We start from the raw sequence: 12,641 nt of genomic DNA, 5'->3' as shown, positions 1-12,641 counted from the left end.
AACATGGGAGAGTTCAGGTTCATATAAAAAAAGAGGTATTTTTCTGTCAACAGAACAGCAGAAATAATGTAACAGGGGAAAAAAGTCTGCCCCAGGTGTTTATATTGACCAGAGTAGTCACAAAATTGCAGAGTTACTGATAAGCGTAGCTTTCCTCTGAGCAGCCCTTAATATGTACAGTTAGCTCACTTTATGCAGTGAGTAAATATTGTCATACAATAATGAATACTTTTTTGCTAAGAGTTCTTTGCTTTCTTCTTAGAACGGACAGTAATTTTTCATTTTTTTTTTTAATTACCAAATTAATTTTAAAAGAACATTAGAAAAATTAGACTTTTGGAGACGATGCCTGTCCTAGGATTGACTCATAGAAAATAAGTAGTTTCTGTATGTATAAGCAATTTGGTAAAATAGATTGTAAAATAATTAATTTTAAAATAGTTACAATACCAGTAGTATGGGTGGATGTAAAAAATACAGTTAGTGGAGAAAGATAACTTAAGATATTATACTCGATATCAGACAGGTTATAGAATAATCTTTGACAAACCAGAAAGTTTTCAAAGCTAGCAGTAATTACTGACAGGACTATCACTAAGAAGGGAGAAATAGTGGAAAGGAGCAAACATTTTGGTACATGAACGGAAGGGGACAGGTGATTTGACAATGTTAAAAAAAAACAAATTAGTTAACAATCCAAATGACTATTGTGTGAGGTTGTATAAAAAGTTATTTTATGAAAATAACCATTCCTGAAAGAATTGTATTAGGACAAGTTAAGCACCATTGTATTTTCATATTTTCCATCATCCGTAGTAAAAGTACAGAAGAGACTAGAAAAATGTATTAATTATCATTTTCATTGTAGTCCCAGAAGTGTTAGGCAAATCTGAACCAAAAGCGCACAGGAATGCTGCAGCACATAAATCAGTATGACTGATCATAGGAAAACTGAACAGTGTGACAAGAATAACGAAGTAGCTTCTAAATATCCTTCTCGTTACTTAACTTGCAATTCATAATTATAAATTTGAAAAAAATAAATTGACTTCAACTGCTGCAATCTAATTACTATGACAGACTTCATAATAGGGCCCATCCCTTCTGTTTTTCATATAGTGTTTTAGTCACACTGTTTTCATTCAGTCTTGGATCTGTTTAACAGCGTATAGTTGGATAAATTACAAGTTTCGATTTTATAAAGCTAATATTGAAATTATGTAATGCTAACACCCAAGGAACATAAAATTAGCACTATGCAGCTAGCCAAAGATGTAAATACTTGCTGGCATACATCAGTGGTATGCTGGCCCATATGGGTAGGCTTCATATGTGATATTGTGTTCTACTTGCTTTATATATATTGAGTAGTATTGCATCATACAGTTTTTGTCACTCAGTTTTTAGACAGTGCAAACCCACGGAAAGCCTGATGATTTGTATGTCACAATTTGTGAAGACAAGTCTAATGCAAATTAAACTTAAAATTTGTTTGCTTATTTATATTAACACCATTGGCAGCATTTAGAAGTCTTAAAACAACTATATGTATATCTTGGGTCCTGAAACTTATGAATGATCCATCTTGATTATATTGCAACAGATTTTGTTCAGAGATTGAATTACTCATGCTATAATTAATCTACTTTTTTACTGTAATTCTAATTCATTTCAGAACTATAACACAGTTTGTAGGGAAAATATTTATATATTTATAATTGAAATTCACAGGAGGAGTTACTAAATTGCCAGCCACTAAAATTTTTATTTTTACTTTGACTAAACTTTAGCTGTCAAAACTTTTTGATAAGACACCACCATAAGAAGTTGCTTTTTTGTTTTTGCTAAAAGTGTAATCACATGTGCAGATAAACCAGCTTCAAAGACCTTTAATTTCTGGCATTTCAGCAAATTGATTTTTCATTCATTTTGAAGGGATAATTGACCTCAGAGGCAGTGTTTAGTTTTAAAAGATGATAATTAACTCAGCCTTATCGAAGTCAGGAAAGGAGCTAAAAAGAGAAAGGACCCAGCTATTGCTTTTCCAACTAACGTCAACTGAAGTTAAACATGAATGGTGGTGTTTACTTCAGTTTCCTGCTTACCTTTCATTCACTGTTTAAAGCAATCAAGTTTGTATTCATGTTGAATTCTAGAAATACCTTTCTGTTACGTGTTTAGTCCTGTGCAAAAGAGCAGTCTGCCAAAATTCTGCACGTTTCCACTAAAAGGAGAAAGTGACACTGGAGCAGGTAGTTCTTCACACCATCCTATAAAGTATGTAGGTGAAATCCTGTTTATTTTACTGCAGAAGGACTCAGATAGCAGGAGTTGATATCTGGCTGTAATGACCAGGTAGTTTAGCTCAAGGGCTGGACTCCCCACTACAGGAATCACAGAAGCCCTTATGAAAGAACAAGCAGAGATCAAGCAGGTGAGGAGCTGGAACATAGATTGTGTTGGGGAGGTGGGGCAGAGCAAGGTTAGGAATAAGCAGTAGGCTGCAGGTGAAAGCTATGCTTGGAATAGCACCTATAACACATTTGGAATCGCTGTGTCAAATATCGGTTATTCCCCCTATCAGCTTGTTTTTCCTTACTGACTGAATAATTAATAATGTCTCCTACTACTCTCCAGCAGCCTCTATTGATTAGTCAGCAGGTGCTAACTATTGGAGGGTGATTTGATCTCCTCATAGATGAGTCTCTTTGGCATTTTATTCATAAGTAATTGCAGTCATTTTCCTCCCAGTGGAAGTTTGGGGTTTTGTTGCATTTTTTTCTCTTGTCCTTGTTCCTTTTATTTGTTTATCTTACATTTTTAATCTCTATCCACAAAGGGGATGGAAATGATGGGTGGGATTTGTGGTTGGTAGAGACCGTACAGCTGAAGAGCTCTTGCCTGTTTTCTGGAAATCTTGATTGGTACACAGTGAGGTCATGAATATAAGCTTCTACCAGTCACCTTTAGTTCAGATAAATCTTTTCTTCCTTCGCGTTTGCACCTAGCTCTTGTGCCATGGGCAATTTATGTTATAGGCTGGCTCCAAAAGACATCCAGGAGCTGAACTAAGTTTTGATAACGTAACTCCTTTTCTGTGAGGAACTTCTTCAACGGTGTTAGAGCTAGACCCCTCTCTGTAGCTGCAAGTGGCTCTTTTCCTGCCTTAGCGGTCTGCTTACTTGGACAGGGAACTTGAACTGTTACTCAAAGAGTATTTTGCTTTAAATGTTTCTGCATTGTTTGAGACGGGACGATCTGTCCTCTCCTCTCTCTGACTCCATATCTAACAAGTAGAGTAAACGTTCAACTTTGTCCAAGTCTCCTGGCTGGCCTACTTCCTTAATAGCTAACTTCCACTGCGATTTTTCAAGGTGATGTCTCAGCTCTTTAATTCTGTTCTGGTTATTTTCTCTTGAATTTCAAGTTGGTGTGCTCTGTGTCAGTAGAACACTCTTGTAAGCTAGTGCACAATGCAAGTAAGTTGCCATGAATTCTCATGTATTCTCATCAGTATGATTGCTGATCTCCTGTATGCCTTACAGATTTGTCTTACAGATTTAAGACCTGGTTTCACTGAAGCATTTAAAAATGGTTTGCTAAATAGCAGTTGACCATGTTAAAGTGGCTTTTCAATGGGTTTTAATACATTTTAATGTGATCAGAAGAAGCTATATTTAGCATAAGGGAGTTTTTCAGCTCAGCGATCCCAAAATTGTGGGAACGGTGGTATATATGGAATAGTGTGTGGGGGGGTATATATATATATGTATAAAAGTCTCCTGAAGAGCTAGTCTGTCACTGATTACAATTACCCATTTGTAAATTGCCACTTCCTGGGTTCAAATGGTTAATCTAGGACTGTCTTGGAAGTGCTGGAGCTGTAGTGTGTTTGCAGAGTATCTTCAGTGCACTTCAGCAGTAAAACTGCTACATAAAGGACTATGAGACCTGCTTTTCTGTTACACGCATGGTTGGTTCAGCCCTGTCCCTGACCATGCAGTAAGCTCGGTCTTTGTTGACTTAATAGATTTACTTCTATGTGAAGTAAATTCACTCAATGTATTCCCAGCAAGATTGTGACTGCTCATACTCCCCACAGAGAGGTAAAGAAGCTGGAATAGTTCAACCAGTCAAAAAAGGCTGTTCATCCCCAAGGGAAGTGGAATTCTAGGTTACTTCATCGAATTGCCATCTGTAATCAGAAAAAACATAGTTCCTTATAAATACAGTTTTTCTAAATATGACCAATTATTGATATTTGATAACTAATTCTTCTTTGGGCACAGTTTTCTTTTCTCCTTCAACATTCATTGTTTTAATTCCTGCTCTTTCTTTCCCCTTCCACACCCCTCATGTAAAGTTAATTACTATCTCTCGTCCTTAGTCTCCTGCTGACCAGTGTAAGAAAATCCATGCTGGTGATGAGGTGATCCAGGTCAACCATCAAACGGTGGTAAGTATTTTGGAAATTCTACTCTGCAGGCTTTGCCTATTCCCACTGCTAAAAAGGTAATAATTCTTCTTAGAAGGTAACTTTGACAAACTAGATTAGTATTTATGTCTTTTAAAATATCATAACCACTGCTTATGCTCAATAAGAAAAGGCACAAGTTGAGTCAGTAACCAGCCCAGAAAGATGAAGCCAAATGTACATTTTCCACATCTGCTGTTCAACATCATACTCTTTCTACAAGGAGATCCCAGAATATTTCATTGAAGTTCTTAGACTTCTTATTATGGATATGCCAGCTAGTTTAACTTTTTCTCTTAAACAGAATTTTGCATTCTGTTTAATAAGGGATTCAGATTAAAAATGCAGAAGTGCTGTACAGCCATGTATTCTGAATCTGTTGGGGGAAAAAAAAGTAAAGACGATTAAAGCGTTGATACAAATCTGCCAGATCTTGCTTTTGTGCATTCTTGCATGCAGATTTATTTTTAAACAGATGAGCAGTTTTATAAAGTTAGTGAAACTATTAATCTGGTTAAAATCACATAAGCCTGTGTATGCAGAAGTGTATGCTGGGCCTACGGTATTGCAGTACATGACTTGCGTTCATCTAAGTGTACCTACAATTGCATTTCTTTCACAGCTGTATGCTGTATTGTGTAACTGTGTGTATATAAAACTACATTTCATTTTATGTAGAAATGCAGGAATAATATGTTTCTGCAGCATTCATAGAATTGTATCCTGACTTAAAACACGTGACTTCACTGAAGAATTAATAATTTTAATTTTTTTAGATTACATTATTTGTATTTGCGCTCTAAAAACCTACCAGAGTGCCTATCTAAAAGCCTATCAGAGCCTCATCCAAGGTTGAATGATTATATTTTTCTTCCTATTTTGTGATGACACAAGCTGCTGCCTTATAACTGATGTTAGTTCCAACATTGATGATTACTGAAAAAAATGCAGTCAAATTTTGTCCCAGTACTATCTTAAGTCATAGGGACTGTCCCTTTTAAAAAAGATAAAATTGTATGTTGCAGAAGAATGGAAGTAGTATTGCTGGAACTACAGGTGAAAGGAACACTTGTTTTTATTTACTTATTAGGCATGAGTAGCATTGTGACAATGATGATAACTTCCTAAAGTGCTTATAATTTAGCCATTTAACTTTGTTTTGCTGCACCCCATCTTCAAACACAGCAGCAGCAAAATTAAGAAATCTCTTTTGGTCTGTCATTTGTGTGAGGTGGAAATATGAAAGGCTGACTATTAAAATCTTATGATTAGAGAGCAAATATTTTCTCTTGAAAAGAAGTATAACTTATTCATTTACACTTTAAATGTTAATGCAACATGCAGCTCTAATCTATATTAGAGAGGTTCTATGAGTTGTCATAGTTACAAGTTGAAATACGCGTTAGACTGGCTTTCTCCATCAAACACACTGTTCAAGTGACAGACCTGATTTAAACTTTACTCCCATAGGTGAAATCCCTGCATTAAACTACTCAAGAATTGGCTTTCTGGATAGCTGTTCTCTCCATGTGTGTTATTACAACAGGCCCAAGGTGTTTGATAGTTGTAATCCCTTTCCAGCTAAGGGCACAATACCAACAGCTGAGTCAAGTGGCATAAAATACCTTTTTCTAAAAAATCCCACTATTAATTATTCATTCTGAAGTTTATAACAAGCTAAGAAATGAGATAAATGGCAAACTGTTTCTTTCAGAAATTTATTCTTCCTTTGAAATGGCTGGGAAAGTCTCATTCTGTCTTCACTGTGACTTTGGAAAGTCAGACAGTAACATTGAGTGTTCGCATGTTTCAGAGGTACACGTCCAACCCTCTTCCCCTCATGGGTTGGAAGTTCTAATGTTTTAAGTATCCCTTGGATCTTCAAGTGTGCCCTTTAAGTCAAGTCATTTCTGGTACGTCTTGCTGCAAACTACACTTAGCTGCGTTCCTTCTTCACTGAAGTTATCGCAAGTTGTGATGATCAATATCATGCTTATACTTACCGTTATTTCCATTAGTGGACTAGGATAATTCAAAGGCAACAGCTCATTAAATTTCCATGTAATCAATATTTTAATACTAGCAAGACCAGCTCATAAAATGAGGTGTAACCCATTTGAAATTAATGGGGGGGGTGGGGGGGGGGGGGGTGGGGAGTTGAATAATCTTACGAAAGAAAGGCTTGCATATCTGTGGTGGTCTTACAGGTTTTCCAGAGCTGTAAACTGTTGCTCACCAAGTAGAGGAGCATGGACTTGTGCCTGCACAGAATCCTCACTGGAATCCAACACTTCGTCATAGCAGCCTTTGACTCCACAGCTTAGCAAAAGCAGGGGCTAGTAGGAGTAAAATTGTAAAAGACAAAAATATAAAGCAGTCTGAAATGATACCTAGCCAAAGTGTGCTTGTTCAGCTGCTTCGTACTTCTCACTTCCCTCCAGCCATTTTTCTTGCCTGGTAGTTGGTAGTGCCATTTCTACCGTTAGTTTGGTTTCTGAACTGGAGATTAAATGCTTGCTTCTTTCTGCCTCTCTGCAAAACTTTTATTCAATATTTTATCCACTTTTTAAAGTCAAATGTCGTATCTCCATTCCCTCTGAAATAAAATTGCAGCAAAATTTTACATTGATTTATAACCAGTTATGCTGGCTTGCATTTTCCCTTTACCTTGTTCTGGAGCTGAAAGAAGTGGAGTGTTTCTTTATTTCTCTAATGTATCATTCTGTTCAATTTATTTCATATGAAGCATTTAGCATTGCCCTGTGAAAAGGCACATTATTACATTTAGTATCCTAAATACTTCCTGGGTTGTTACAGAATTTTCAAGAGAGATAGTTAAAATATTATTTACGATGTATGTATCTGGTGAAATCCATGGTGTCCAGTCTCATGTTAGTTTTCCATAAAGACTCCACTTAAAGCATTAAAAGCCTAGGTGATAAGAATATAGGTCTTAGTGTTATTTCTTACTCCTGCTTTTGCTTGTTCATTGGTAAGGGAGGCTCCATGCTTTCAGAAAAGGTATACACAATGTAAAGATGCAGAAATATACTTTCTTCAGATATTTGTATGCTTCAGAGATTCTGCATCCCACAGATTTTTATCTTTGTTGTCCTAACAAAGACATTTTCTTAAGATTGAAGTTTCTGTAGCATTTTGGTAGTCTATCAAATATAAATCCCGTTCAACACAATGTGTTTTGAAAGAATCTCTTCTGAAGATGATTACATATAGTCATTTTGTATTGCCACTAGTGAAAATACTTTCCTGATTAGAGAAAGTATGGATCTCTTTTAATAGATTCCAATCCTATAACTGACTACTGGCATCCTTTAATCTGATTTTGACTGAACTAGGCCAATGTATTTTCTAGATAAATTCATATTCCCTCATTTCATAAGATCATTTGAGTTTTAAAACTTTCATTGATGTTCCCACAACCTGTAATAAATTGTTCCGGTAGTTAATTATTCTCATTGCTGGGGGGAAAAAAAAAAAAGTAATTTTATTTGTAGTTTACATTTGTCTGGCACAAGCTTCCAGTCCTTTGATCTTGATATATTTTTATCTGTTAGACTGGAGAGCAGGTTTCTCATTTAGGTATTTTCAGGATGCAATCAAATTACTTCTTCACTTTTTTTTTTGTAAGCTAGAGAATTTGAGCACTTCCAGTTTGTCATCCTAATGCATGACCCTCCTCAACAACCTCTTTAAATTCCCAACTGTAATACTTCGCATATTTAACATTGAGTAACAGAGCTGTACAGTGAAAGCATTCATTCATGGGTAGGGCAGTACTCCCATGCTAAAATAGTACAAATGAGACTACATTAATGTAGCCATTACCAACTAGCTGTTTACTCTTTTTAAAAGGCTTGTGTTCATTTTTCATTCATGCGTAGGCAAAAATGAAACTAAGAGGATGCTTTTATTTGATTTTTTTTCCTTTAAAAACAAAACCTGTAATTTCAATTTAAGTTTGATGCCATCAAACGTAAGTCCATTTTAAGAGAAGAATCATTATCTGTTTTGAAACTGTGAGAGGAGTAAGCTTTTAAACATGCTTAAGGGGATGTAGACTTGGAAATAGTTGTACTGTCCCTGCATTCGAGTGGAGTCAGCACAGATAGCAGCGTTTCTAATCCTGGGGGCACTTTTCTGGCTGGGCACTTCTCTGGTTGTATGGCTGTAGCAGAGGATTCAGTATGCTGACAATGTCAGTCCCATTGAATTGCTGGATGTGTGGAGTTAAGCATTTTGGGATTGATGTGACTAGAATATTTTGGCTGTATGTTTTCAAAATTATTCTTACTACCTACAATTAATACACTCATTTTATATAAAGCATTATCTGTATTAAGTAAGAAATATCAGATAGCTAGGAGGTAGCTATATTCATACTCTCTTTTTTCCTCAAACCAGTTATATTAACAAATATATTAAAAATATTATCAAAACAAGACCACTTGTTTTACTTTACTTTTCAAATAACTTTTCAATGTAGTTGAGAGTTTAAAAAAAAAGATGTTCAGAAAGTATCAAAGGAAAGCAGCTTACAAATTATATAATGTAACAATTGAAAGAGTTAGAAATAAAAGACCTCTACGTGGAATCTGGTCTAACCAAGGAACACTCTGTAATACAATTATAAGGATCAAAGAAAAAATAATAGTACTTTAGGCAAGAAATTAATTAAATCAGGCGATTCACCACTGGCTGTTAAGATCATTTAATCATTATCCAATTTCCTTATTTGCTTTTCTGCTTGTCCTTCTTGCTTATTAGATTTTAATAAAACAGCATAAGAAACTTATAAAATAAGTTATATGTTCTAAATTACTGCCACACTAACTCTTTATTTTTCCCTACAGTAACAACAGGCACTTGTTCTGCCAGTGCCTTGTATATTTTTACTTCCTCTCTTACAAAATTATACAGAAGTGCTGAATATGCCACTGTACATTTATTGGTTTGCAAAACTGATAATTACACCTTAGGTTCTGTGGATAGTATATTTTCTGCTGCTTAGTTGAAACAGTAAATTTCATATTGTCTTTTTTTTAAGTTGTTTTATATATGGGACATGATTCTTTAGTCTCAGAATTGGGACTGTCATGCAGTGAAAATAGGGTAAAATTAAAGCTAAGATAGTAATTAGCCAAGAAACACTTGTTTCTTTCAATTTTCCATAGCAGGGGTAGTATCGAACATAGAACAAAGAGAAGAAAACCAGTCATAACAAATATATAGGTATATACATATTCAGGATGGAACCAAAGTTAGATAATTTAATGCCATCTACATCTCGGTTTACGGAAGAGACTGAAACTTTCAATTACAGGTCCCTAAGCAAGGATTTTTAATGAATTGTCTGCTTTAGGATAACATCGTATGCTGGGGAAATGTCAGAAGGCGAAACTGACTAGTCAATACTTCGCAAGATTTTGTAGGTGATTTAGAGAGGAAAAGATAACTAAAGACATGAAGGAAAATGGCATGTTAGGTGAAATGCAGCATAAATTTTTGAAAATGAAACTGTGTTAATGTTCTACCTTTGATAATTTTTCAGATAACAGAAATATTGCAGATCCAAACAAGTATTGATCTAGCTGCCTGACCATCTGTAAAATATTGATCTACTTCTGTATAGAAAGTGCTCGATAAACTAGGGAAAACTGACTTCAGAAAACTGAAAACTTTTTTTTTTTTTGAGGATTAGAATTTGAAGGTCATTTAATAGGACAGAGAGCAATAATAATGCTTTTAGTAACTCTTGTTGAAAGCTAGATGTTACTCAGGAGCAACTGGCAAGACTCCAGGAGTCAGAATGTAGTAATTAATCCCAAATCAACTGAGCGCCATAGAGGTGATGTGACTGAAAATGGCAAATATGAACTTGGAATTAATCAGGAACATGTTTCCAGGAGAAATAGAGTTTTAATGCCATTGTCTTGACATTGGTAAAATCTTATCTGAAATACTGTGTGATGTTTGGGTCATTTACAGTCATCAAATGTGCGAAATTACATATGAACCTTAAAAAAAATGTAATGGGTAAAAAAGAAAATGTATCATCTGTCTTATATGAAGATTTTATTTTTTAAGGATTTCAATTTGGTTAACCCAGCCAGTTAGGTCTGAGACAGAATTCCTCTTCCTTAACAGGCAGAGGCTATAAAGACTGGAAAGAGAAAGAACTCTTTAAGGTAAAAAACAATGTTGTGCAAGAGCAAGCATCCATACAGATGTCTGTAAGTAAATCTGTGGTGGAATTTAAGAGGTCTACCTAGGATGATGGTTGAAGAACAGTTGGACTAGGTGATCCTAGAGGTCTTTTCCAACCTTAATGATTCTTAATAATGATTCTATGATTCTAAGAACTGATGAAAATGATTATGTTATAGTTGCCTGCAGCTATGCAGAAAAGTAAACAAATGGATGTAGTAGCCTAGAAGGGCTCTTTCAGTTCTAACACCTTTGCTTTGTTGTGTAACATGTTTGTTATGTTATCTCTAAATAGATGCTGTTTTTAACTAATGTAGTTGCATTTTCATACTTGATAAGGTTGTTATTTGGAATTATGGATGCTATGCTTTCAATACTTAAAGGGGGCTTATAAGAAAGATGGGGACAGACTTTTTAGCAGGGCCTGTTGCAATAGGACAAAGGGTAATGGTTTTAAACTAAAAGAAGGGAGGTTTAGACTAGATCTAAGGAAGAAATTTTTTACAATGAGGGTGCTGAAACACTGGAACAGGTTTCCCAGAGAGGTGGTAGATGCCCCATTGCTGGAAACGTTGAAGGTCAGGTTGGACGGGGCTCTGAGCAACCTGATCTAGTTGAAGATGTCCCTGCTCATTGCAGGGGGGGTGGACTAGATGCATTGAAGGTCCCTTCCAACCCAAACCATTCTATGATTCTAAATACATGATCAGCAGCCTAATACCCTTTCACACTGTTCATTGTCAAACTACATACTTTAAATTAAGCATGTCAAGAGCCCTGGCACAATGAAATAATTTCAGCACTAATGTATTGGTATTAATATATTTACTGAATTAATATCCTAGGTGTATGTTTGTTGAATTGTAAATTTTAGTCTTAATGAGAGCTCATTTTAGGTGGAGGTAAATCTGTAAATGTAGTATCAGGTCACAACATCTGTGTTTCAGCACACTGTGTGTTGTGAAATACAAGTAGGAAAAGGAAAGACAAAAGATGTCATGAGAATTACGACTTCTTTGCCCAAAAGATATCATTCTGTTTCCAAACAAGTTGCCACATGTTACTTATTCTCAGGATCCTGTCCTTCAAAAGGCTTAGTAATACATGTCTTCCAATAGCAGATCTTGCATCTTCTTGGAATCTTGCTGTATTTCTCCATTAGTTAATGAAAATAACTATGTAAGATAATGGGAGAACATTTGTTTTTCCATCATCAATTATTGTTAGTAACAGTTAGGATATTAAGAAGAAGAGTGAATCCACTACAGGTGTTAATGACGAGCTTCCCATTCCCATTTCAGTGACAGAAAGTAGTCTTATGATCTTCCAGCACATTTTTGTCTAATAATAATTTCTGATTTCCACGTTAATCAAGCCAATTCCCTTGATTAATTCCCTAATGAGGCAAAGTGAGTTATAGACTTAAAATATGAAAGGATGATATTCTGTTTCCTTAACAAAAAGTTGAGTTTACACAAGCCTTCTTTTTTTTTTTTTTAATGCAAATATTAAGAGAGGTCATACTCTTGAGGTTCGAGTAAGTATCCAGATGGCTTTGCTTATGTATTTGAAGAACCTTGAGGGGAAACATCTGTCCTGGTTCATGTAAGGGTTACTGCAGTCAAAGCAGAACTACTTGTTTTCAGGTGGTGTGCAATATAGTATGTTCTAAATAATTAGAAAATATTATGTACAATTGATTTCCAGATCAAATGCCTAACAAAGTAGTTCTTAAATTCCTGTTTAGTTAATGCTCTGTCTCCCTCCAACCTAGGTAAGTATGATACAGTGAGTAGAATATGCACAAGTCTCACAAACAAATTAAGGTGTAACCTACATTCCTTCTGCGAGGTGCGCTCTGTATTTTTGTATTTCTTAGAACTTTTTCATTCTTCAGAGTCCTGATAGATGTTTAAGGTTTGACAAGGCAGTGAAGGAACTG

At 35.5% G+C, this 12,641-nt stretch overlaps 1 protein-coding gene across 1 annotated transcript in view; it reads left to right on the top strand.

The window, feature by feature from the left end:
* The window catches only part of LOC142415037 (connector enhancer of kinase suppressor of ras 2-like), a 215,289-nt gene that overhangs the window by 126,490 nt on the left and 76,158 nt on the right, over positions 1-12,641 (top strand). The window contains exon 9 of the mRNA XM_075512981.1: positions 4,388-4,456. Within this exon, the coding sequence (XP_075369096.1) occupies positions 4,388-4,456 (69 nt within the window). The remainder of the gene's footprint in view (positions 1-4,387; positions 4,457-12,641) is intronic.

The sequence above is a fragment of the Mycteria americana genome, chromosome 10, assembly GCF_035582795.1.
Source record: "Mycteria americana isolate JAX WOST 10 ecotype Jacksonville Zoo and Gardens chromosome 10, USCA_MyAme_1.0, whole genome shotgun sequence".
NCBI classification, from domain to species: Eukaryota; Metazoa; Chordata; class Aves; order Ciconiiformes; family Ciconiidae; genus Mycteria; species Mycteria americana.
This window is presented reverse-complemented; position numbering and strand designations above follow the sequence as displayed.